This window comes from Eptatretus burgeri, chromosome 9 (genome assembly GCF_056783735.1).
Source record: "Eptatretus burgeri isolate ZD-2024b chromosome 9, Ebu_testis_v1, whole genome shotgun sequence".
In the NCBI taxonomy this organism is placed as follows: Eukaryota; Metazoa; Chordata; class Myxini; order Myxiniformes; family Myxinidae; genus Eptatretus; species Eptatretus burgeri.
This window is the reverse complement of record NC_140969.1, coordinates 1,407,221-1,431,355: the sequence shown is the minus strand read 5'-3', so window position 1 is coordinate 1,431,355 and position 24,135 is coordinate 1,407,221. Positions and strand designations below refer to the sequence as shown.

Below are 24,135 nucleotides of genomic sequence, written 5' to 3'. Positions count from 1 at the left end.
TGGGGGTTTTCCTTTGTTTCTTTGCATGAACGTTGTGGTGCCATGTCCGTAAGTGGAACTGTTAAGTCTGTACATAATAGATAGACGGTAGTAGCTCTTTTGCATCGCTTTTGTTGGTTGTATAATTGCATGCGTGCTTTTGTTTTTGCCTTTGTCAATTGCAAACTGCATGCGTGTCTTGCCTTGCTTGATTACATGACTGCATGACTGCATGTGCCACTTATTCAATAAATGTGCTTGTTTAAATGTTAATCCGTTCGTTGCGTCCTTTTCCCTAAATGAACTTCCGTTCTGCGTTCGGAATATAGTTGGTTTTTTAAAGCCGATAAAGTGATTGGGTCCAACGGGGCTGCGCGATAAATACCCTGCTCGGTTATCCCAAAACGAAGCGAGCTGCTTCAGCGGCTCGTTTCCAAGCGGCCCCGTTGAGATACAGTCTCTCGGTAGTCTGCCCGCGCGATTAATTAGGTATATCGACGATTCAGAAATTGACCCTGTAGCGTGGGTAGAGTGTTGACTAGGCTGTGGTGTGCTTAAACCACACCCGTGGCTGGTTTTCGGTGTTGATCTGGAAAGCCGTGACTGGATTGCACGTTCGGTGGGCGAAGCGGCCGCTATTCGTTAAACGTGGTCGTTCGCACGCCGGCGGGTGAGAATCTACAACAATATTAACAAACAAAGTTGTCCACGTCTTTTTGGAACACGCTTATAACATTACGTCATTTTTACGCCATCTCGACCCATCAGATTACATTGTTTTCCACCATCGAGACCCATCAGATTACATTGTTTTCCACCATCGAGACCCATCAGATTGGGGTATTAATATTACGTCGTTTTACGCCATCTCGACCCACCAGATTTGGGGTATTAATATTACGTCGTTTTACGCCATCTCGACCCACCAGATTTGGGGTATTAATATGACGTCGTTTTACGCCATCTCGACCCACCAGATTTGGGGTATTAATATTACGTCGTTTTACGCCATCTCGACCCACCAGATTTGGGGTATTAATGTGACGTCGTTTTACGCCATCTCGACCCACCAGATTTGGGGTATTAATATTACGTCGTTTTACGCCATCTGGACCCACCAGATTTGGGGTATTAATATGACGTCGTTTTACGCCATCTTGACCCACCAGATTTGGGGTATTAATATTACGTCGTTTTACGCCATCTGGACCCACCAGATTTGGGGTATTAATATGACTTCGTTTTACGCCATCTCGACCCACCAGATTTGGGGTTTCAATATTGCATCGTTTTACGCCACCTCGACCCACCAGATTTGGGGTATTAATATGACTTCGTTTTACGCCATCTCGACCCACCAGATTTGGGGTATTAATATTATGTCGTTTTACGCCACCTCGACCCACCAGATTTGGGGTATTAATATTATGTCGTTTTGCGCCATCTCGACCAATCACATTTGGGGTATTAATATTACGTCGTTTTACGCCACCTCGACCCACCAGATTTGGGGTATTAATATTATGTCGTTTTACGCCATCTCGACCAATCACATTTGGGGTATTAATATTACGTCGTTTTACTCCATCTCGACCCATCAGATTGGGGTATTAATATTACGTCGTTTTACGCCATCTCGACCCACCAGATTTGGGGTATTAATATTACGTCGTTTTACGCCATCTCGACCCACCAGATTTGGGGTATTAATGTGACGTCGTTTTACGCCATCTCGACCCACCAGATTTGGGGTATTAATATTACGTCGTTTTACGCCATCTGGACCCACCAGATTTGGGGTATTAATATGACTTCGTTTTACGCCATCTCGACCCACCAGATTTGGGGTTTCAATATTGCATCGTTTTACGCCACCTCGACCCACCAGATTTGGGGTATTAATATTATGTCGTTTTACGCCATCTCGACCCACCAGATTTGGGGTATTAATATGACTTCGTTTTACGCCATCTCGACCCACCAGATTTGGGGTATTAATATTATGTCGTTTTACGCCATCTCGACCAATCACATTTGGGGTATTAATATTACGTCGTTTTACGCCATCTCGACCCACCAGATTTGGGGTATTAATATTACATTGTTTTCCACCATATCGACCCATCAGATTACATTGTTTTCCACCATCTCGACCCATCAGATTACATTGTTTTCCACCATCTCAACCCATCAGATTTGGGGTAATATCACGTCGTTTTACGCCATCTTGAACAATCAGATTTGGGGTAATAATATTACGTCGTTTTACTCCATCTCGCCCCATCAGATTGGGGTATTAATATTACGTCGTTTTACGCCATCTCGACCAATCAGATTGGGGTAATAATATTATGTCGTTTTACGCCATCTCGCCCATCACATTTGGGGTTATAATATTACATCATTTTACGCCATCTCGACCCACCAGATTTGGGGTATTAATATTACGTCGTTTTACGCCATCTGGACCCACCAGATTTGGGGTATTAATATGACTTCGTTTTACGCCATCTCGACCCACCAGATTTGGGGTATTAATATTACGTCGTTTTACGCCATCTCGACCCACCAGATTTGGGGTATTAATGTGACGTCGTTTTACGCCATCTCGACCCACCAGATTTGGGGTATTAATATTACGTCGTTTTACGCCATCTGGACCCACCAGATTTGGGGTATTAATATGACTTCGTTTTACGCCATCTCGACCCACCAGATTTGGGGTTTCAATATTGCATCGTTTTACGCCACCTCGACCCACCAGATTTGGGGTATTAATATGACTTCGTTTTACGCCATCTCGACCCACCAGATTTGGGGTATTAATATTATGTCGTTTTACGCCACCTCGACCCACCAGATTTGGGGTATTAATATTATGTCGTTTTACGCCATCTCGACCAATCACATTTGGGGTATTAATATTACGTCGTTTTACGCCACCTCGACCCACCAGATTTGGGGTATTAATATTATGTCGTTTTACGCCATCTCGACCAATCACATTTGGGGTATTAATATTACGTCGTTTTACTCCATCTCGACCCATCAGATTGGGGTATTAATATTACGTCGTTTTACGCCATCTCGACCCACCAGATTTGGGGTATTAATATTACGTCGTTTTACGCCATCTCGACCCACCAGATTTGGGGTATTAATATGACGTCGTTTTACGCCATCTCGACCCACCAGATTTGGGGTATTAATGTGACGTCGTTTTACGCCATCTCGACCCACCAGATTTGGGGTATTAATATTACGTCGTTTTACGCCATCTGGACCCACCAGATTTGGGGTATTAATGTGACGTCGTTTTACGCCATCTCGACCCACCAGATTTGGGGTATTAATATTACGTCGTTTTACGCCATCTGGACCCACCAGATTTGGGGTATTAATATGACTTCGTTTTACGCCATCTCGACCCACCAGATTTGGGGTTTCAATATTGCATCGTTTTACGCCACCTCGACCCACCAGATTTGGGGTATTAATATTATGTCGTTTTACGCCATCTCGACCCACCAGATTTGGGGTATTAATATGACTTCGTTTTACGCCATCTCGACCCACCAGATTTGGGGTATTAATATTATGTCGTTTTACGCCATCTCGACCAATCACATTTGGGGTATTAATATTACGTCGTTTTACGCCATCTCGACCCACCAGATTTGGGGTATTAATATTACATTGTTTTCCACCATATCGACCCATCAGATTACATTGTTTTCCACCATCTCGACCCATCAGATTACATTGTTTTCCACCATCTCAACCCATCAGATTTGGGGTAATATCACGTCGTTTTACGCCATCTTGAACAATCAGATTTGGGGTAATAATATTACGTCGTTTTACTCCATCTCGCCCCATCAGATTGGGGTATTAATATTACGTCGTTTTACGCCATCTCGACCAATCAGATTGGGGTAATAATATTATGTCGTTTTACGCCATCTCGCCCATCACATTTGGGGTTATAATATTACATCATTTTACGCCATCTCGACCCACCAGATTTGGGGTATTAATATTACGTCGTTTTACGCCATCTCGACCAATCAGATTTGGGGTATTAATATTACGTCGTTTTACGCCATCTCGACCCACCAGATTTGGAGTATTAATTTTACGTCGTTTTATGCCAGCTCGCCCCATCACATTAGGAGTTATAATATTACGTCATTTTACACCATCTCAACCCACCAGATTTGGGGAATTGATATTACGTCGTTTTACGCCATCTCAACCCACCAGATTTGCCGCTCATGCTCTCAGCATTGAGGAATATCGATATTCAGGAGTGGTGACTCCTAGAAAATATAGGTTGTGCTCAGAAACCCAATGACAACAAGAAAGAGAACAATCAGAGATTGCAGACCCTCGCCAGGACTTGTTTTGTGTGGTGTTTGTGTAGTTTTGTGTGAAGTATTTTATGTGGTGTTTGTGTAGTTTTGTGTGATGTATTTTATGTGGTGTTTGTGTACCGGTGTGTTACATAATTAATAAGAGATATAAATAGAACTGCCACTTTATAAATGCTGGCAGTGATGACCGGGTCCCAAGATGTCCCACTTTGATGCAATCCCGCTTTGATCGGACACCTGACCCTGACCCATGACGTTTAAAAAAATTATTATTCATTATTCAATTGAATTTAGAATGAGATTAAAGTAAGCTCAATTCAAATCAAATGGAAGACCAAATATGTTCAGTCCTGCATTGGAGTAATCAGAAGAAACCCGAACAAGTAAAAAGCAAAGATGAAGTCATCAGGAAGAACCTGGATGGGATTCACATTTCAGCTGCTACTCCTCTACCCTCAAACCCATCCAAGCACAGCCAAGTGAGTCATATTCAAACAAATAAAAAAAAGAACCCACATCAAAAAAAAATTAAAATAATTCTGGCTGCCAGACCATGTGTCTGGTTGAAATTAAAAAAAACAGAGGTTGAAATTAAATTTGTTTAATTCTCCATCACGAATAGATCATAATTCTGAAGTTTCACGTCGATTGATTAAGCAGTTCCAGAGGAAACATTATTTAATGTTTTTCTTCAATCCAATATGGCTGCCAAACCATGTGACCTATCAATTATTCCTCAACAAACTTGTACACCCATAGCTTGGGGAACACTGGTGTGAAGTTTCCCCTCGATTTGTCAAGCCGTTCTGGAGAAGGGGATTTTTTATAGGTTTTAGGATAAATCCAATATGGCCACCAAACCATGTGACCTATCAATTATTCAGGAACACCCTGATATACCAGTGGCTTGCGGAACATACGTGTAAAGTTTCAAACCATGTGACCTGTGACGTCATACGTGTGAACCTTTTGTTCCTCATGGATGGGTGGTCATATGTGTAAATTTCGCCATGATCTGTTCAGCCATTTCGGAGATGATTTTTGAAGGTTTTTTCTTTTTAAACAATAGGACTGCCGAATTTACGTGACCGATGACGTCATGATTTTTTCTTCCGTGGACCATTTTATCCCTAGATAACCCTGAAAAATTTTCATACTGATCAGATGTGGCGTTTTTATATATGCAATTATGACGTTATAACGAGGGCACCTATGATGTCATAAAAAAAATCACACTCATTCCCTATGAAGAGTACCTGCTATTTACCAAATTTCAACTTTTTCCTTGGTGCAGTTTCAGAGATAGAGGTCCAAAGTTTTTCTGTTTTTCCAACATGGCTGCCACACCCCATGGTCTATGACGTCATACTTATTATAACAACATTCTAAACAAGAACAAGTGGTACCAGGCACAACAAATCCCACCCATTTAAGGCATAAAGTTATTTTGGGGATCAAATTTAAATTTGATACATCCTTAACCTGAATGTTGATTATAAGGAATAGAATAAGGAATATTTCAGTCTTAGTTTGAAGTCAATTAAACCATTTTTGACGAAGTTGTGACCGTAAAATGATTTTGCCCTTTCAAGGCCACGTAAGGTCAAAGGTCATGGTGTCAAATGAAAGCCAATAAAGGACTTGATATATGTCTTCCATAGTAAACACGCATATTCCTAACCTTTTTTATTTATAATGGAAAATTTGTAATTTTGACTGATGACCATGACCCCCAAAACTTCGGACCCTATCGATCTTCACCAATATGCATTATTCACTATAGGAATGGGTAGGATTATAAGTGACAAATGGAATAAGGGTCACTATAAGCTTAGTTTGAAGTAAATCAGATCATTTTTTGATGGTTATGAGCGAAAAACGATTTTGATCTTTGTGACCTTGACCTTGACCTTTGATCCAATTCGACTCAAAAATTAATGGGGTCATCCGAGTTTCATTGCCCACCTGTGGATTCAATTTGATAGTGTTTGCGAAAAGCCGTTTTGCCGTAAAGTTGCTAACAGACAGAAAGACAAACAAACAGACAAACAAACCGGACGATTACAATATCCCGCTCCCTCCCTCCGGGGGGGGGGGGGGGATAATGAGTAGTCGCACCAATGGTGAAAATTTCATCTCAATCCGACAAACGGTTGAAGAGAAAAACATGAAAGTTCTGTGCGGCCAAACAAACAAACAAACAAAGAAGACGTCGAACAGAGCACGATAATTACAAAATCCAACAAACACATTTGACCTCAAATTGATGGTTGAATTAAATGATCTGAAATATAAAATCCTCTTTAGAATTCAAGTGAATCAGATGAAAATTGAGAATGTTACAAATTCGGCCTATGCTGACCTTTTGGTCGATGTGGACTTTTTGGTCTATGTTGACATTTTGGTCGATCTGGATCTCCAAAATGATTATCTGGTTGAATTCAGTGAACTGAAATGTAAATCCTCTTCAAATTTCAAGTGAATCGGATGAAAATTGAGAATGTTACAAATTTGGCCTATGTTGACCTTTTGGATTTTGTAACAAACGGACCGACATACAATGTCCTCTCGTCGGGTCAGGGTGGTACTGGTACCGAGCGACGGTTGGAAGGACAGAGACCCGTCCGTGTCCGGGGTCACGTGTTCCACGAAGTGTGTCGTTGTGATAAAAGTCGCATCGCGAGTCCTTCCCCTCGCCCAACGCGCCTTTTGTCTGGGAACCGCCGGTCTTCACCCCCAACAACCAACCCAGGTGTTGTCACGATGTCATGACGTGGCCGCTCCCTCATGAGCACGTGTGAAAACACCATCGGTTGTTGTCCGAGTCTGTTCTTGCGGACCCAGAGGAGACCGCGTGCGAATGGACCTCAAACTCGACAAACCGATCAAATCACAACATCGACGGTGATTGAACAACGCGCAGCTCGAGGGGCGGAGCGAACACGAGGACCCGCCCACTATCAAGGCCATGAATATATAATGAGCCCGCCGGACACGGAGCCACGCCCCCTTGACGTCATCGCATTTTTCCAGGGTGGTGTGACGCCCTATGACGTCATCGGGGACGTCTCAAGCGACTTGAGGGGAAAAAAAAACAAAAAAAAAAACATCTTCCTTCATTTTTGTTTCTAATCGAAGGGAACGTGCAGTTTGTTTCTCGGGACAAGGAACTTCGTGCGTCGTGTCGGGTTCGTGCTTCGCCTTCACCGGTACGACTTGAGGAACCAGTCGGTTCGCGACGTCGGTGTCTTCCTGGTCCTCGAGGCGTCGTGGCCGCGACCTTCGCTCGAGCGTCGTCGGGCGGTGGACCTTCCGTCCCCGAGGCGGGACATGTGGACCTGTTTCCAAACCGCTTTCCCGTGCTGCGGCTGCCTGTGGACCCGCTGTTGTTGGTGCACAAAACCGCCTCACGATGGGAACGGCGCGACGGGAGGACGCGCTGGAGAGAACTCGGTTTCGCACGTCCCTCCAGACGGGGCACTCAACCTGCACGTGGCGCTTCACAACTACGAGGCGCGGACCGAGGAGGACCTGAGCTTCACACAGGGACAGCTCCTCGAGGTCTTGGATTCCCGAGGGAACTGGTGGGTGGCGACAACGTTTCCCCGGGGACCGAATCAGCGCAGCGGTTACATCCCGTCCAACTACGTGGCTCCACACGCCAGCATCGAGGCGGAGCCGTGAGTGTACCTTGTCCCTCTCCCAGTTACATACCAATGAGTGTACCTTGTCCCACTCTGAGTTACATACCAATGAGTGTACCTTGTCCCACTCTGAGTTACATACCAATGAGTGTACCTTGTCCCACTCCCAGTTACATACCAGTGAGTGTACCTTGTCCCACTCCGAGTTACATACCAGTGAGTGTACCTTGTCCCACTCCCGGTTACATACCAATGAGTGTACCTTGTCCCACTCCCAGTTACATACCAGTGAGTGTACCTTGTCCCACTCTGAGTTACATACCAATGAGTGTACCTTGTCCCACTCCCAGTTACATACCAGTGAGTGTACCTTGTCCCACCCCCAGTTACATACCAGTGAGTGTACCTTGTCCCACTCCCAGTTACATACCAGTGAGTGTACCTTGTCCCACTCCCAGTTACATACCAGTGAGTGTACCTTGTCCCACCCCCAGTTACATACCAATGAGTGTACCTTGTCCCACTCCCAGTTACATACCAATGAGTGTACCTTGTCCCACTCCCAGTTACATACCAGTGAGTGTACCTTGTCCCACTCTGAATTACATACCAATGAGTGTACCTTGTCCCTCTCCCAGTTACATACCAATGAGTGTACCTTGTCCCACTCCCAGTTACATACCAGTGAGTGTACCTTGTCCCACTCCGAGTTACATACCAATTAGTGTACCTTGTCCCACTCCCGGTTACATACCAGTGAGTGTACCTTGTCCCACTCCCAGTTACATACCAGTGAGTGTACCTTGTCCCACCCCCAGTTACATACCAATGAGTGTACCTAGTCCCACTCCCAGTTACATACCAGTGAGTGTACCTTGTCCCACTCTGAATTACATACCAATGAGTGTACCTTGTCCCTCTCCCAGTTACATACCAATGAGTGTACCTTGTCCCACTCCCAGTTACATACCAGTGAGTGTACCTTGTCCCACTCCGAGTTACATACCAATTAGTGTACCTTGTCCCACTCCCGGTTACATACCAGTGAGTGTACCTTGTCCCACTCCCAGTTACATACCAGTGAGTGTACCTTGTCCCACCCCCAGTTACATACCAGTGAGTGTACCTTGTCCCACCCCCAGTTACATACCAATGAGTGTACCTTGTCCCACTCCCAGTTACATACCAGTGAGTGTACCTTGTCCCACTCTGAGTTACATACCAATGAGTGTACCTTGTCCCACTCCCAGTTACATACCAGTGAGTGTACCTTGTCCCACTCCCAGTTACATACCAGTGAGTGTACCTTGTCCCACCCCCAGTTACATACCAATGAGTGTACCTTGTCCCACTCCCAGTTACATACCAATGAGTGTACCTTGTCCCACTCCCAGTTACATACCAGTGAGTGTACCTTGTCCCACTCTGAATTACATACCAATGAGTGTACCTTGTCCCTCTCCCAGTTACATACCAATGAGTGTACCTTGTCCCACTCCCAGTTACATACCAGTGAGTGTACCTTGTCCCACTCCGAGTTACATACCAATTAGTGTACCTTGTCCCACTCCCGGTTACATACCAGTGAGTGTACCTTGTCCCACTCCCAGTTACATACCAGTGAGTGTACCTTGTCCCACCCCCAGTTACATACCAGTGAGTGTACCTTGTCCCACTCCCAGTTACATACCAGTGAGTGTACCTTGTCCCACCCCCAGTTACATACCAATGAGTGTACCTTGTCCCACTCCCAGTTACATACCAGTGAGTGTACCTTGTCCCACTCTGAGTTACATACCAATGAGTGTACCTTGTCCCACTCCCAGTTACATACCAGTGAGTGTACCTTGTCCCACCCCCAGTTACATACCAGTGAGTGTACCTTGTCCCACCCCCAGTTACATACCAATGAGTGTACCTTGTCCCACTCCCAGTTACATACCAATGAGTGTACCTTGTCCCACTCCGAGTTACATACCAATGAGTGTACCTTATCCCACTCTGAGTTACATACCAATGAGTGTACCTTGTCCCACTCCCGGTTACATACCAATGAGTGTACCTTGTCCCACCCCCAGTTACATACCAATGAGTGTACCTTGTCCCACCCCCAGTTACATACCAATGAGTGTACCTTGTCCCACTCCCAGTTACATACCAGTGAGTGTACCTTGTCCCACCCCCGGTTACATACCAATGAGTGTACCTTGTCCCACCCCGGTTACATAGCAATGAGTGTACCTTGTCCCACTCCCGGTTACACACAAGTGAGTTACTTGTCGCACCCCCAGTTACATACCAATGAGTGTACCTTGTCCCACTCCCAGTTACATACCAGTGAGTGTACCTTGTCCCACTCCCGGTTACATACCAATGAGTGTACCTCGTCCCACTCCCGGTTACATACCAATGAGTGTACCTTGTCCCACTCCCGGTTACATACCAGTGAGTGTACCTTATCCCACCCCCAGTTACATACCAGTGAGTGTACCTTGATCCTTCCCCCATCCACAATCCGTGTTCCTGCACCCACGACGCTCACAGGGACCATGATTGTGCCTCAATCCTCCCCCCATTGTTTACCCCTCAATCCTCCCCCCCATTGTTTACCCCTCAATCCTCCCCCCATTGTTTACCCCTCAACCCCCCCATTGTTTACCCCTCAATCCTCCCCCCATTGTTTACCCCTCAATCCTCCCCCCCCATTGTTTACCCCTCAATCCTCCCCCCCCATTGTTTACCCCTCAATCCTCCCCCCCCATTTTTTACCCCTCAATCCTCCCCCCATTGTTTACCCCTCAATCCTCCCCCATTGTTTACCGCTCAATCCTCCCCCCATTGTTTACCCCTCAATCCTCCCCCCATTGTTTACCCCTCAATCCTCCCCCCATTATTTACTCCTCAATCCCCCCCCCCATTATTTACTCCTCAATCCTCCCCCCATTGTTTACTCCTCAATCCTCCCCCCCCCCATTTTTTACCTCTCTTCGCTTTGTTGAATCTTGCCACTTCGTTTTTACACTCGTGAATGTGCCCCAACCGGCCCCCTTTCCACGTTCATAAGTGTTCTTGGACGTTCATAAGTACGCTGCCTTTTTTTTCGTTGTACGCTGGCGTGCGTCTTTGTACGCTGGCGTACGTCGCAGTACGCCGAGGTGTTAGACAAATTTTCCATGCTTGAAATTTTTTGACTATGCCAGCATATGACTCACACGTTCCGCATAATGCTGGCCATAAGTTGTAGGCACGTTGCGCGATCGTTGACACACGTTACTTGTACGTTACTTGTAAGTCGATACACGTCGAGGTAATGGTTAGCGTCGGTGTTCCAGACTCCCTGTTTTTTTTTTTTTGTTTTTTTTTTTCTTCGGTATGACTGTGATGTTGACACTTCGATTCCTAGTGCGGTTATAATATAATATAATTAATAGGCTGCCGCTCAACGATTTAAATCATAACCGCACTAGAAATCGAAGCGTCAACATCACCGTCATACCGAAGAAAAAAAAAAACCAGGGAGTCTGGAACACTGACGCTAACCATTACCTTGACGTGTTTCGACTTATGAGTAACGTGTGTCAACGATCGCATAGCGTGCCTACAACTTATGCCAGCGTATGCGGAACGTGTGTCGTGATCGAGAAATTTTCAACATGCTGAAAATTTCTCGACGTACTCAGCATATGACGACGTATGTCAGCGTGCTCTTAACGTATACAAAACTTACCCATAACTTATTCGACGTGTGCTAGCTTGGTTCGGTAAATTTTTCATACGTCGGCATACGCTGGCTAAAACGTCAAGGTGTGACAGCGGATTCACACTTCGATGTCCAGTGCGGTTATGATTTGAATCGTCGAGCCGCAGCCTATGAATAGCCTACGCCACGTGATCGTCGGCGATATGCTGCCGCGCGCTATGCATAAGTTAGACTATCGTTGGGCATAGGTTGTGAACGCCGACAACACGCTCAGCATTTGTTGGTATAAGTTATCTATATGTGATTAAAACGTTCTGTGTACGTTACCAATACGTTATGCATAGGTCCAACACGTTATTATACGCCCAAAACTTAAAAAACATCAATAGTTCAGCGTACGTCAGCGTTTTTACATCCATTTTGAGACCTTGCCATACGCTGGCTAAAACGTCAAGGTGTGAAAGCCCCTTAAGCAGTCTCCTTCGCTATTGGGCACAATCCTGGGCAGGTCGCCACTCCGACACAGTATTCCAGCATGCTGACTCTCGTTTTGCCGACCACGGAAGGATGAGAGGCTGAGTTAATCCCACCTGCTATTAATTGAACAGCTGAGCAGGATTTGAACTCGGGACCCAAGGATCCAAAGCCGACCACCCCAACCACTAAGCCAACACCAGTGCCCCAGGTGAGATACTCTTCAAGTCTTGGAACTGATTGGGATGGTTATGAGACGTGTGTTGGTCCGCATTGATCTGGAACTGTGAACCTGAATAGCACTAAGTTCCTTGACTTTGCAAGAAATCATGGACTTTGGGTGGCTGGTTCATGGTTTCAGTGCCCACAGGCTCATCCCTGGACTTCTCCAACGCTTCTCCACAGGTTCTCTAACTCTGGTGTGGCAAAGGAGATTGACCATGTGCTCATTGATAGTCGATGGAGGATGCTCCAGCACTTGCAGGGTGTACCGGAGTGCTCAATTCCTCAATACTGACCACAGGCTTGTTGTGGCATCTCTGAAGTTGCAGATTAAATCCTGGAGAATGGTACCATCCCATCCTCGGTTGGATGTCGGCAAGCTCAACGATAAGAGGGTAGCTGAGGTGCTTGCGAACAGGCTGAGTGGGGAGTTGGTGGGGGGTGGGGGGGTGGTCTGGGTGCTTCAAGGGATCCTGAGGAGTTGTGTAGTGCCTTCAAGACCACCGTCCTTAATGTTGCAGGTAGATGTCTTGGAACCCACCAATGAGCGAAGAAGAATTTTGTCTCGAGGGACACTGGATACCATTGACCAGAGTCGCAGGGCCAGGCTGAATGGCAGAGCTGAGCTGTTCAGAAAGCTGAGGTGTAAAACTGTACGTGCACCATGGGTGGATAAGGAGGCCTATGTGCGGGGGTAGCTGGTAGAGCATCACCTGTGGTCAAGTGATTCTCGTCCTGCTTACAGGGGAATTTGCGAATTGCGATCCTCCAAGCCCATCCCTCGGTATACTGCAGATAGAGTAGAGGGTGGTGGGCTCTTGACAGAGGAGTCCGAAGTGAAGGCCTGCTGGGCCAGTTACTTTAAGCGGCTCTACCAGGCTGATCCACCAGCTGTTAAGTTGGATGTCAGGGGTGTTGCTATCCCTATTCCTGACCCTCCAAACTGTGGTCCACCTTCGTTTGTGGAAACACAGGCTGCGGTGTACCGGTTAATGGGGTAAAGCTCCTGGGATCTGTGGCATCCATGCTGAACTTTTCAAGGGTGGTGGAAATGCTGCACTTGTTAAAGCAGAGAACTGCATCCATCTGGAACAGAAGCATCATCCCAACTGACTGGAAAAGAGGGGCCCTCTCTGGAAAGGGAAGGGTGATTGCCAGGACAGCAACAACTACTGAGGGGTGACGCTGCTCTCAGTGCCGGGCAAGGTCTTTACTTGGATAATTAGTGATTGGGTTCGCCACCATCTGCTTGAGCACCAGCGTCCAGAGCAGTCAGGCTTTACACCAAAGAGGTCAACGATTGACTGTATCCTTGCTTTTCGGGTCTTCACCGAACACAGATGAGAGTTTCGGCAGGGGCTGTTTGCAGCCTATGTTGACCTCTGTAAAGCGTTTGATTCGGTGAATCGGGATGTCCTCTGGAGGATTCTTGGCCTTCGTGGGGTGCCACCAAAACTGATCAATCTGATGTCTGAACTCTACTCTGGTACTGAGAGTGCTGTAAGATGTCGTGATACCATCTCTGACTTATTCCCAGTTGTTACTGGAGTTCGTCAGGGGTGTGTACTAGTCCCAACATGTTTCAGCACTTGTATGGACTGTATTCTGGGGAGAATGTTGGGGAGATCAAGTTGCGGTGCATCGCTTGGGAATGTCAAGATCTCTGACCTTGTTTTCACAGATGATGCAGTCTTCTTTACGGAGACTCTGCAGTCTACATATCTTTTTGGGGGCCCTCGAGGCACTGAATGAGGAGTCTGAGCTGCTGGGATTACGGGTTTCCTGGGTCAAAACTAAAATCCAGGCTTTCAATGACATCTTGGATGCTGCTATCCTGTCTGTGCCTGTTTGTGGTGAGGATGTTGAAGTCACGGAGAGATTCACTTACCTTGGCAGTGATATTCATGTCTCTGCTGGCCGTGAGCCAGAGGTCAATAAACATCTGGGTCGAGCCTTGGGAGTCATGGATTCACTGTGTCATGGGGTGTGGTGCTGCTGGTACCTGTGCGGGAGGACCAAAGTCCGAGTTCAGGTCCTTGGTGCTTCCAGTCTTGCTCTACGGGTGTGAGACTTGGATTCTGACCAGGTATCTGAGATGGAGACTTAATTCCTTTGGTGTACCGGGTCTCTTCGGAGAATCCTTGGCTATCGCTGGTCAGACTTTTGTCCAATGAGCAGTTGCTGAGAGAGACTCAAATGAGATTTGTTACCTGCATAGTCCATGAGCGTCAGCTGTGGCTGTATGGACACGTGGCTCGTTTTCCTGACGTTAATCCTGCTCACCAGATTCTCTTGGTGAGGGAGCCTCATAAGTGGAGGAGGCCAATGGGCTGAGCCTCTTGGTTGCAGCATGTTGATCAGCCTCAACGAGATGGAGATTGCTCAGGCATTGGCCTGGGTTGCGGCCAGACAGAGGCCCCTGGAGTACCGGCGGAAAGTAGATGCTGCCGCATGCTGCTGTGGCGCGTGCTCCCATACCTGACCTGACCTGAAGCTGTTATATAGCATTTATAAGGCAAGACCTAACACTGGAAATCATCTCTGTAGGTGTAAATGTAATAATGACCTCTTTTAATGGCTTATTTGCTTAATGGACAAATCTGAAGAACCTATCTTGCCCGTTAAAAGAAGTGTGATCGAATTGTACAACCTGTTTAATGTTTACACGCGTTCATACTGAAACGGCTCGAGTTTATGATTTATAAATGACAAGTGAATTAAAAAAAAGCAATGTAGGGATGACAAACTACAGTCTCAAATGGGTTTGAAACACGACAGGGATGATGTTGGTTTTACGAGTCGCTTACAGTATTGTCGTCGCGTAACAATCCTGACATCACTGCCTCGACTGTAGTATTAGAAGGTCTTCTATTTCATTTCAGAATAGTTATAAGAAGCTCTGAAACAATTTCAGGGAGTTCTTGCAACTTCATTTGTCTTTCCTACTTTTTTTTATTATTAAATAAGACAACCAATCACAAATTAACTTCACTTCACTGCTCACCCCATCATAAGTTTCTGCTCTAATGTTCTCATTAAGCAGCTGACACCCTCTAAGCACGTCTTGTAACATCTTAGAAAGTGAAACTCCAGTCGTTGATGGGACCTGATCGAGGCCAATAAAGTCTTGAACGGAAAAGGAATCTGTGCCATGGCATATGTAAACTGATTCTTGCTCCATTGCCTTGACTATCTTGCGTGCCATCAACTACAAGTCTAAGTTTGTCAGACTTGTTATACACCTCATTGCAAATGTCTTTGGTATGACTCATCAATTCTCAAAGCTCATTTGAATCTTTCCGCAGGTAAATGTCTTTCGTGAAAGGTTTGCATCATCCGCCGCCCACAATTGTAAAAGTGATTTGAAATTCCCACCAGAGGCATCTTTTCCTCGAATTGCAAAACCTTGCTGGGCCAAGTACTGCAAGGAGGAGATGATCTTTAGCAGTGCTGACCAGGCAGATCTTTGTTCTTCTTTTCGTTTGTTGCTCAGTTTCCCATTGAAACCTGGTTGGCTTCTGTGAAATTTCAGATTCTTTGAGGCAAGCCTGTGTGAATGATTGCTCATGTGCTCTGAACTTTTCTGGAGCTTTCTTCCAGTTACAGAAGCTTGTTGAGACTAAGGTCTCTTCTGAACAGCGGGCTTGTTGATCAAGTTTCTGATGAGAAGCATCAGCACAAGTGCAACAGAAGACACCACCGATGCTCTCCTCAAAATGCAGCCAAGGGTAATCTTTAAACCACCGTTGCTGGAACTTCAGCTTTCGGATTGGCAGTACTTTGGGATGCAATTAATATCCAGTTGGAAGGGCTGATCTGGAAAGCAAAACCGAGTATTCATACACGCAGCACCTTCTGCTTGTCCTTTCTTCTTCGTTGAAGAAGCCTTCTGCTTCTCGTTCAGTGGACGGGATGTGTCAGAAGATGCAGTGGTGAAATAGTTTCTGATGTCCATCTCCTTCTTTGACAGAAACAGAAATCTCAACTCATTGAGCTTTCGTTTATAATCAGCAAAAATAAGTTTTGCACGTACATATCCTTGTCTGGTATCTCGATACGTGTACGGATACGGACGCATGACATGTTGCGAAACCTTTCTATTGTTGCACACTGCCATCTCAAATCAAAGTTGATCGCTCCGTAATTTTTTTTTGCATAGTTAGGCCTTACTGTCCCAAAATAGTGGCACTCCTGTCCCAAAACTGGGCAAAAACAATGGTCCAGCAAGATGAAGTTACAACCAAGTCATGAAATTAGCGTTCACCCCACGTAAATATTTGGCATTTGTTATTTCCAGTGGATGGCATTGCATTGGCATTTGAAGTTTGTTCTTATTTTCTATCACAGAATTTCACGTGGGATTAAGTGTCCCAATTCTGGTTTTTCTGGGTACTTTACCTTAAATCCCATGTTTTTATAGTTCATGGTTTTAAACTTGTCTAAGCTTCCGGCAGCAACCGGATTCTCTCACTCCGGTGTAAGTAATTTCACTATTTGATTTGTTTTGTTTTTTTTCACACCTCTGGTGAAATGATTACAACATTAAATTTTCCTACCTCAAAACCATCAGCCTGAGGCCTTGGTTACACATACCTGGTTCATCTTGTGATCAACATACTGCTGACTCCAGTACATTCAAGCAAAAGTCTGCATCAAAGAGGATTGAATTTGAGTGTGTGAAACTCTCTCGTAACTCACTACATTTGATCTGCATATTATTTCACAGTACGTGATATTGGTAATAAATCGGTGCTCTCCGGCCCCTTGACTAGTCGGCAAACCTGCGCAGTCCTATGTGCGCATTGCCATCAGCGTAACATGGACGTGGACCCATTGTAATCAGCCGGAGGGTGTGTTGAAAAGACTTGATTCGTTTCGAGATCGTATAACGTACGCTTTATTCAACAAGAACAGGTCAACCTGTAACAACACAGAAGCATAGCTAAATCAGTCACTTAATACTACATGCATGAAACTTAATAATTCAATAAGAAACATAATGATAAATTGGCCTTCCATACACACACACACACACACACACACACAAACACACACACACAGTATCCATCTTGAATATCGCATTCACTGTGGGTCTAGGGAGGACCCGGATGTGCAATTTTTACGCTATGTTGTTGTTTAACTATGGGAAAGGGAAAGATCTCAGCTCGAGGGCTTACAGTATGGAGGATTTGGAATGACAAAATCTATGAAACCCGTTCCCCTCAAAGGTTGTTTGTTTTTTTTATTTTTAAACCTCAAAGGTTTGTTTGATGGTGGGGTTTTCCAAACAGTCCTTTCAGAGAGACATCGTGAGAGTGAGATTTGTCAGGATTGAAAGACATGTTCCAAGTGTTGGACCAGCTTGTGATTTTATCCAGATCTGCAGAGAGTGAAGAGCTTCCTGCTTGCCGATCTGAGGGATGACAGATGGTACGGCAGAGGATGGAGTCATCAGTAAAGAGATAAAGAGGATTTTCCAGAGTCGGAGAGATTGCACTGAACAACAAATTTCCAAAAATTTTTTTTACTGGGGATGTGTAAAGTGATTAAGACTAATTTGGGTACGCTGATTTCAAAAATCATAACCGTTTTGCTGTATCACGTCAGGATTTTCAGGAACAGAAATATTCCCATTGCCTAGAAGTCAGGATTTCAATGAAATTTACATATGTCTTTAACATGTCTATTTCGTACAATTGTTGTTAACTTGTGTTATATTTCTTTCTTTCAGATAAAGATGAGTAGGCGTTCCTGTACCAATCATCCTGACAACTTCTGTTATGTCTGTGGTCGGTATACCAAAAAAGATCAACAGCGAAGTATATCTACAGCAGTGAAAATGAAGGCCGCCTACTTTCACTACTTCGGGTGTAAGGTGGGGGACCAAGAACAGAGCTGGGCACCACACATCTGCTGCACAAGCTGTCACACAACCTTGACTCAGTGGTTGGTGGGCAAGCGCGCGAGCATGCCATTTGCGGTGCCCATGATATGGCGTGAGCCGCAGAATCATCATGATGATTGTTATTTCTGCTGCACAAGCATCGCCGGCTTCAACAAGAAGAATAAAGGTCACATCAAGTACGCTGACTGCGTCTCTGCTCGTAAACCTGTGCCTCATGATGACGAGAACCCCGTTCCAACACCTCCAGCTGATCAGAACATAGCTGTAAGCATTGGTGAAGAGGATGGTGATGATGAACCTTTTGAACCCGACACTCAAGAATCACACCTTCTGAACCAGGGAGACTTAAATGATCTTGTAAGAGATCTCTCGCTGTCAAAGGCGAAGGCAGAGCTGCTTGGATCAAGGCTGCAGCAGTGGAATCTACTTGAACCTAACACCAAGATATCCTTGTTCAGAGCACGTCACAGAGACATGGCTGAGTTCTTTGAGATGGAAGACACGATGACATTCTGCAGTGACATCAACGGTCTGTTGAAAGAACTTGGGTGTGATCACGATCCTGCAGACTGGCGCCTCTTCATCGACTCGGGGAAGAACAGCTTGAAGGCCGTTTTGCTCCACAATGGCAACGAGAAACCATCAGTCCCACTGGCTCACGTGTTCGGCATGACAGAGACCTATGAGACTATGCGGCAGCTGCTTGATTCCATCAAGTACAATGACTTCAACTGGCACATCTGCGGAGACTTGAAAGTGGTGGCGCTGTTGTTAGGGCTGCAGTCAGGCTACACGAAATACATGTGCTTCCTTTGTCTCTGGGATAGCAGAGACGACAAGAATCACTGGACGAAGAAAGATTGGGAAGAGCGAAAAGAGCATGTACCTGGTCGACACAACGTGAAGCATGTCGCCCTTGTCGACCCAGCCAAGGTTTTCCTTCCACCACTCCACATAAAGCTCGGCTTGATGAAAAGTTTTGTACGGGCAATGGATCTGAATGGGCGTGGGTTTTTATAAAGGAAAAGTTTGGCAACACCTTGTCGGAGGCCAAGATCAAGGCTGGTGTCTTTGTTGGACCGCAAATCCGACAGATTATGAAGGACGAAACTTTTCCGACAACTCTAAACCCCAAAGAGCTGGCAGCGTGGAGGAGCTTCAAAGCTGTGACGGACAACTTCTTGGGGAACGAGCGCGCGGACAACTATGAAGAAATAGTGCAGCAGCTGCTGGAGCCCTTCAGGAAACTTGGCTCCAGGATGTCCCTGAAAATCCATTTCCTACACCAGCACCTGAACTTCTTCCCTGACAACTTGGGAGCAGTCTCGGACGAGCACGGCGAGCGATTCCACCAAGAGATTTCACTCATGGAGACGCGTTACCAAGGGCGGCACAACCCGAACATGATGGGCGATTTCTGCTGGTTCCTGCATCGTGAAACTGACACAGAGCAGCACAAACGCAAAGCCAAATGCCTAAAGCATTTTTAATTACATTCTAGTGGAGTTTTTCTGTAATTTCTATAATTTTGAAGCATTCATGATGAAATAAATGAATAAATGATTTTTTGTAAATTTCATTGAAATCCTGACTTCTAGGCAATGGGAATATTTCTGTTACTGAAAATCCTGACGTGATACAGCAAAACGGTTATGATTTTTGAAATCAGCGTACCCAAATTAGTCTAAATCACTTTACACATCTCCAGTAAAAAATTTTTGTTGTTCAGTGTTATTGATGAAAACCAGTAAAAGCACAGGGCCCAGAACACTGCCTTGAGGAACTCCAGCCTGGACAGGAAGAGGGGATGAGAGAACTCTATTAAGGGTCACACGTTGGCTGTGGCAGGTGAGGAAGTCTGTGACGCATGAGTGGAGATGGCCTTGAATACCATAGGAAGAAAGTTTGAGCAGTGCAGGGTTCCAGACCGTATCGAGAGCTCACGATGTGTCGAAGGATATGGTTCTGATTTCATGTCTGGCATTGAGGACCTCCATCTGTTGTTGGGAGAGCAGAAGCAGCATATCCAGGGTAGAGTGACCTGGTCTGAAACCAAATTGATGATGGGAAATCAAGCCATTGGAGAAGAGGAAGGATTTAATGTCTGAAACGATGATGGATTCCATCACCTTGCTGATGATTGGGAAAAGGCTGATTGGTCTGTAGTTGCAGGGATCTGTTTTTGCACCTTTTTTATGCAGGGCAGTAATGTTTGCTGATTTCCAAGCAGATAGCAGATGACCTTGAGCAAATGAGAGGGTGAATAGAACAGAGAGAGGGTGAGCAAGAGCAGAGGAGCTGGTTTTTCGGACATGTGGGCTGATGCCGTTCGGATCGGTTGCAGAATCTGAGTCGAGGTTTGACTGCAAACTCTGCATCTTATTAGGAGATCATGTCTCTCTCAAAGATGGTTATCGGGCAAGCTTTTCCCTCTTTTTAAAATGTTTTCTTCTAACTTCCTGGTTTAAATTAGTCACAAGTGAGAGGCAAACCAGAGGTGGTTGGAGTTGCTGTTTATATTCCCTCAATATACAACTTTAATACTTGCTGAATTAAATACCATGAATCAGTTGTTCAAATGATTTTTTTATTGAAATCATTAATCCTGGTAAAAAAAAAAAAAGCAATTACTATTGGTCTTATCGACAGATTGCCAGGCTCCAACAACAATGATTTATTGTATGAATTTCAAATCCTTTTTTTTTCCCGGCAAATTTTGTTTTTTAATCGGTGATTTCAACATCGATCTCTGGAATACAAATGAAAATTCTTTCTCCCAGGATGACTTGGATTGTGTGCTTTCTCGTTTGTTTATACCTCTTATAGTAAGACCAACACGAATCGGCGCACACGGCAACACTCGTCGATCATATCGTATATCAACGAACATTTATCCATTTCTTGAAGCTGGGATAGTGTTGTCAGATATCACAGACCATGTTCCTGTCTTTATGCACATTCTTGGCTTTATATAAAGAATCCTTGTGTATATTACCGAGAGGAAATATAGTCAGACGAAGAGAAAATTAAGTTTTATTGACTGGTCTAAGGTCCTCGTGTTACAAGATTGTAAAACATCTTTATCTAAGTTTATGCAAATATTGATGTATGCGTATGATGAATTTATTTCTACGCAATCACCACAATACTCAAATGAAAAAGCTCCATGGATCTCTAAATCCTTTTTAAGATCCATAGGCCGAAACAGGAAAAATAATTTGTTCTACATATAGAGCAATCAAAGATTGCAGACCCTCACCAGGACTTCTTTTGAGTGGTGTATTTTTATGGGTTTTAAGGTAAATACAATATGGCTGCCAAATGATGTGACCGATGACATCATATGGGTGACCCTTTTGTTCCTCATGGATAGGTGGTGATATGTGTAAAGTTTCGCCTCGATCTGTTCAGCCATTTCGGAGAAGATTTTTGAAGGTTTTTTTTTTTTTTTTTTTTAAACAATCCCGGCTGTGGAATCACATGACCAATGACGGCATCAAACATTTTCTGTGGCCCATTTTATCCCGAGATAACCCTCAAAAATTTTTATACTGATCGGATGTGGTGTTCTCTATATATGATATTATGACATCATCACAAAGGCACCAATGATGTCATTAAAAAATCACTGATTCCCCATAAGAAATACTTGCAATGTTTCAATGTTTTTCCTTGGTGTGGTTTTGGATATACAGAGGTCCAAAGTTTTTCCAACATTGCTGCTACACCACATGACCAATGATGTCATAATCATCATTCAAACATTTTTCATGAGAGGTCGCCCCATTGGTGAAAATTTTGTCTCAATTTGACAAGCGCTTGCGGAGAAAAGCATGAAAGTTCTGTGTGGACAGACAAATAAACAAACAACCGGGTCCAAATGCAATAACCTCTCCTTCGGTGAGGGTAAAAATGACCCATCCCCCAAAACTTGGCTAAGATATACAACGTATGAAAACTCACGAACGACACTTCAGAAATGCCAAGAAAGGTCATTTTGCTTCACAAATTAATGATATCAATGGTACCTGGGAAGTTATAAATCATGTCCAAAACACGAGTGTGAAGAAAAACGAGGTAACGCTCATTAATATGGCTGCACTTCCAACTGACGAAAACATTTTTATCGCAGAAAACTTCAACAACGACTTTGTAACCACAGGTAGTGACCTAGCTCAAAATATTCCCACTGGAAACGACAATTTTTATGACTCTATATGGATGATCAAAATCTGAAATCGATGCAGTATTTATATTCACCACCCATCCAACTGAAATTTTTGACATTGTGAAAGAATTTCAAAAGTCACAACAAAAGTGCAGACTATGATGGTATTTACAATTTCCTTGTTTAAAAACATTCTCCCTGACATCTCTGTTCCGTTAACATACATCTTCAATCGATCACTTTTGGGTTGTTTTGGGAATCGTACCAGATAAGATGGGAATTGATAAAGTTGTCGCCGTTTTCAAAAGGGCGACCCTTATGAGCTTTGCAATTATCGCCCGATATCCCTTCTGAGCACATTTTCAGACACTTGAAAAAATTATGTGCAAAACTGAAAAAAAAATTGGTTTCTGGGAAAAACCACATAACCCATGCTTTATTAACATTCATTGAAAAGGTAGCAAATGCCATCGACGAGAATCCGCACACAGTCGGCATCTTCTTGGACTTCTCCAAGGCCTTTGATACAATCGATCATGAAATTATTTTTCATCAATTATTATTACTTCCACCACCGTAGGTGGAAGGAGGTTATGTTTTCACCTCTGTCTGTCTGTCCGTGCACAGGATATCTCAAAAAGTTGTGAATGGATTGCTGACGAGCTTTCCCATACATTGATTCCCATACAGCTTCAGTAGGGGGACAGGCAAGGAGTAGCCTCTTCCAACGTGCTGCTCCATTTAACGGAGAAACACTGAGAATTAGATCTATGCACGACCTATATATGCTTGCAATTGCTGGTAGCATGGAATTCATTTACCCCCTGTGCTAACACGGAGTAGGTCTTTGGGAGAAAAAAATTGAAAATCAGTTTTGGGAAAAAGGCTTCGTCGGGTTGAACATGTGCATCGAAGCAGGTCAGCAGTATGAGGATAATGTCCCAAATAAATGTCATTGATCCTTTTGAATTGCTTTCCTTAATATTAAACCAATTGTCCTGTTGGACCGAATTTCTGTTGCAACTGCAATTTCTTCCACAGACTTCCACCCAAAACCCGAGTTTGGGCGTCGGTGCCCCACTTTGGTTATGCATGTGACAATAAAATGTTGGCACAAGTCACAGCTCCTGAATCTATCAGGGAAAAGAGGATTGAAAAATAGTTTCAACTAATCTTAACGTTTTTTTGGGAGTATGCATCCGTTTTGCGACTCGTGGGAAGGCCTTGCCAGGCACTACTGACGTAACACATCAGTACACAAATGCCACACAAAACTATGCAAACCACACACAAGACAAGTCCTGGTGAGGGCCTGCAATCTCTGATTGCTCTTTTTCTTGTTTTGGTTTGTTTTATTTATGTCTGACCCAGTTTGTTGGGTTCGAGTAAAAAGAGGTGGTTTTCTCATCAAGATGGTGAATACACGCTTTCGTGGTGAGAGCCGTTTGAGGGTTTAACGTGGAAGCATGAGTTTGTGTGCGTGCCTTCTGAAGGAGTTCCTGTCGAGGACATTATCCTCATGGTAGGGAATATCATCAGTGATGGAAATATTCGCACGGCATTGCGTGTCAACCAGAAAGTTGTTGTTTTGGTTTCTGATGATGAACTCGTCCATGAGGTTGTAAGTGCTGGAATAACCACAGAAAGTGGTCACTTTATGATGGTATCGT

General features: G+C 44.6%; 2 protein-coding genes across 3 annotated transcripts in view; one reads left to right on the top strand and one right to left on the bottom strand.

Annotated features, from left to right (window-relative positions):
• Positions 1 to 24,135, bottom strand: part of LOC147019407 (uncharacterized) — a 520,827-nt gene that overhangs the window by 85,303 nt on the left and 411,389 nt on the right. The window lies entirely within an intron of this gene.
• The window catches only part of LOC147019414 (tyrosine-protein kinase Src42A-like), a 53,325-nt gene continuing 36,571 nt past the window's right edge, over positions 7,382 to 24,135 (top strand). The window contains exon 1 of the mRNA XM_085893846.1: positions 7,382 to 8,032. Within this exon, the coding sequence (XP_085749972.1) occupies positions 7,683 to 8,032 (350 nt within the window). The 5' untranslated portion in view covers positions 7,382 to 7,682. The remainder of the gene's footprint in view (positions 8,033 to 24,135) is intronic.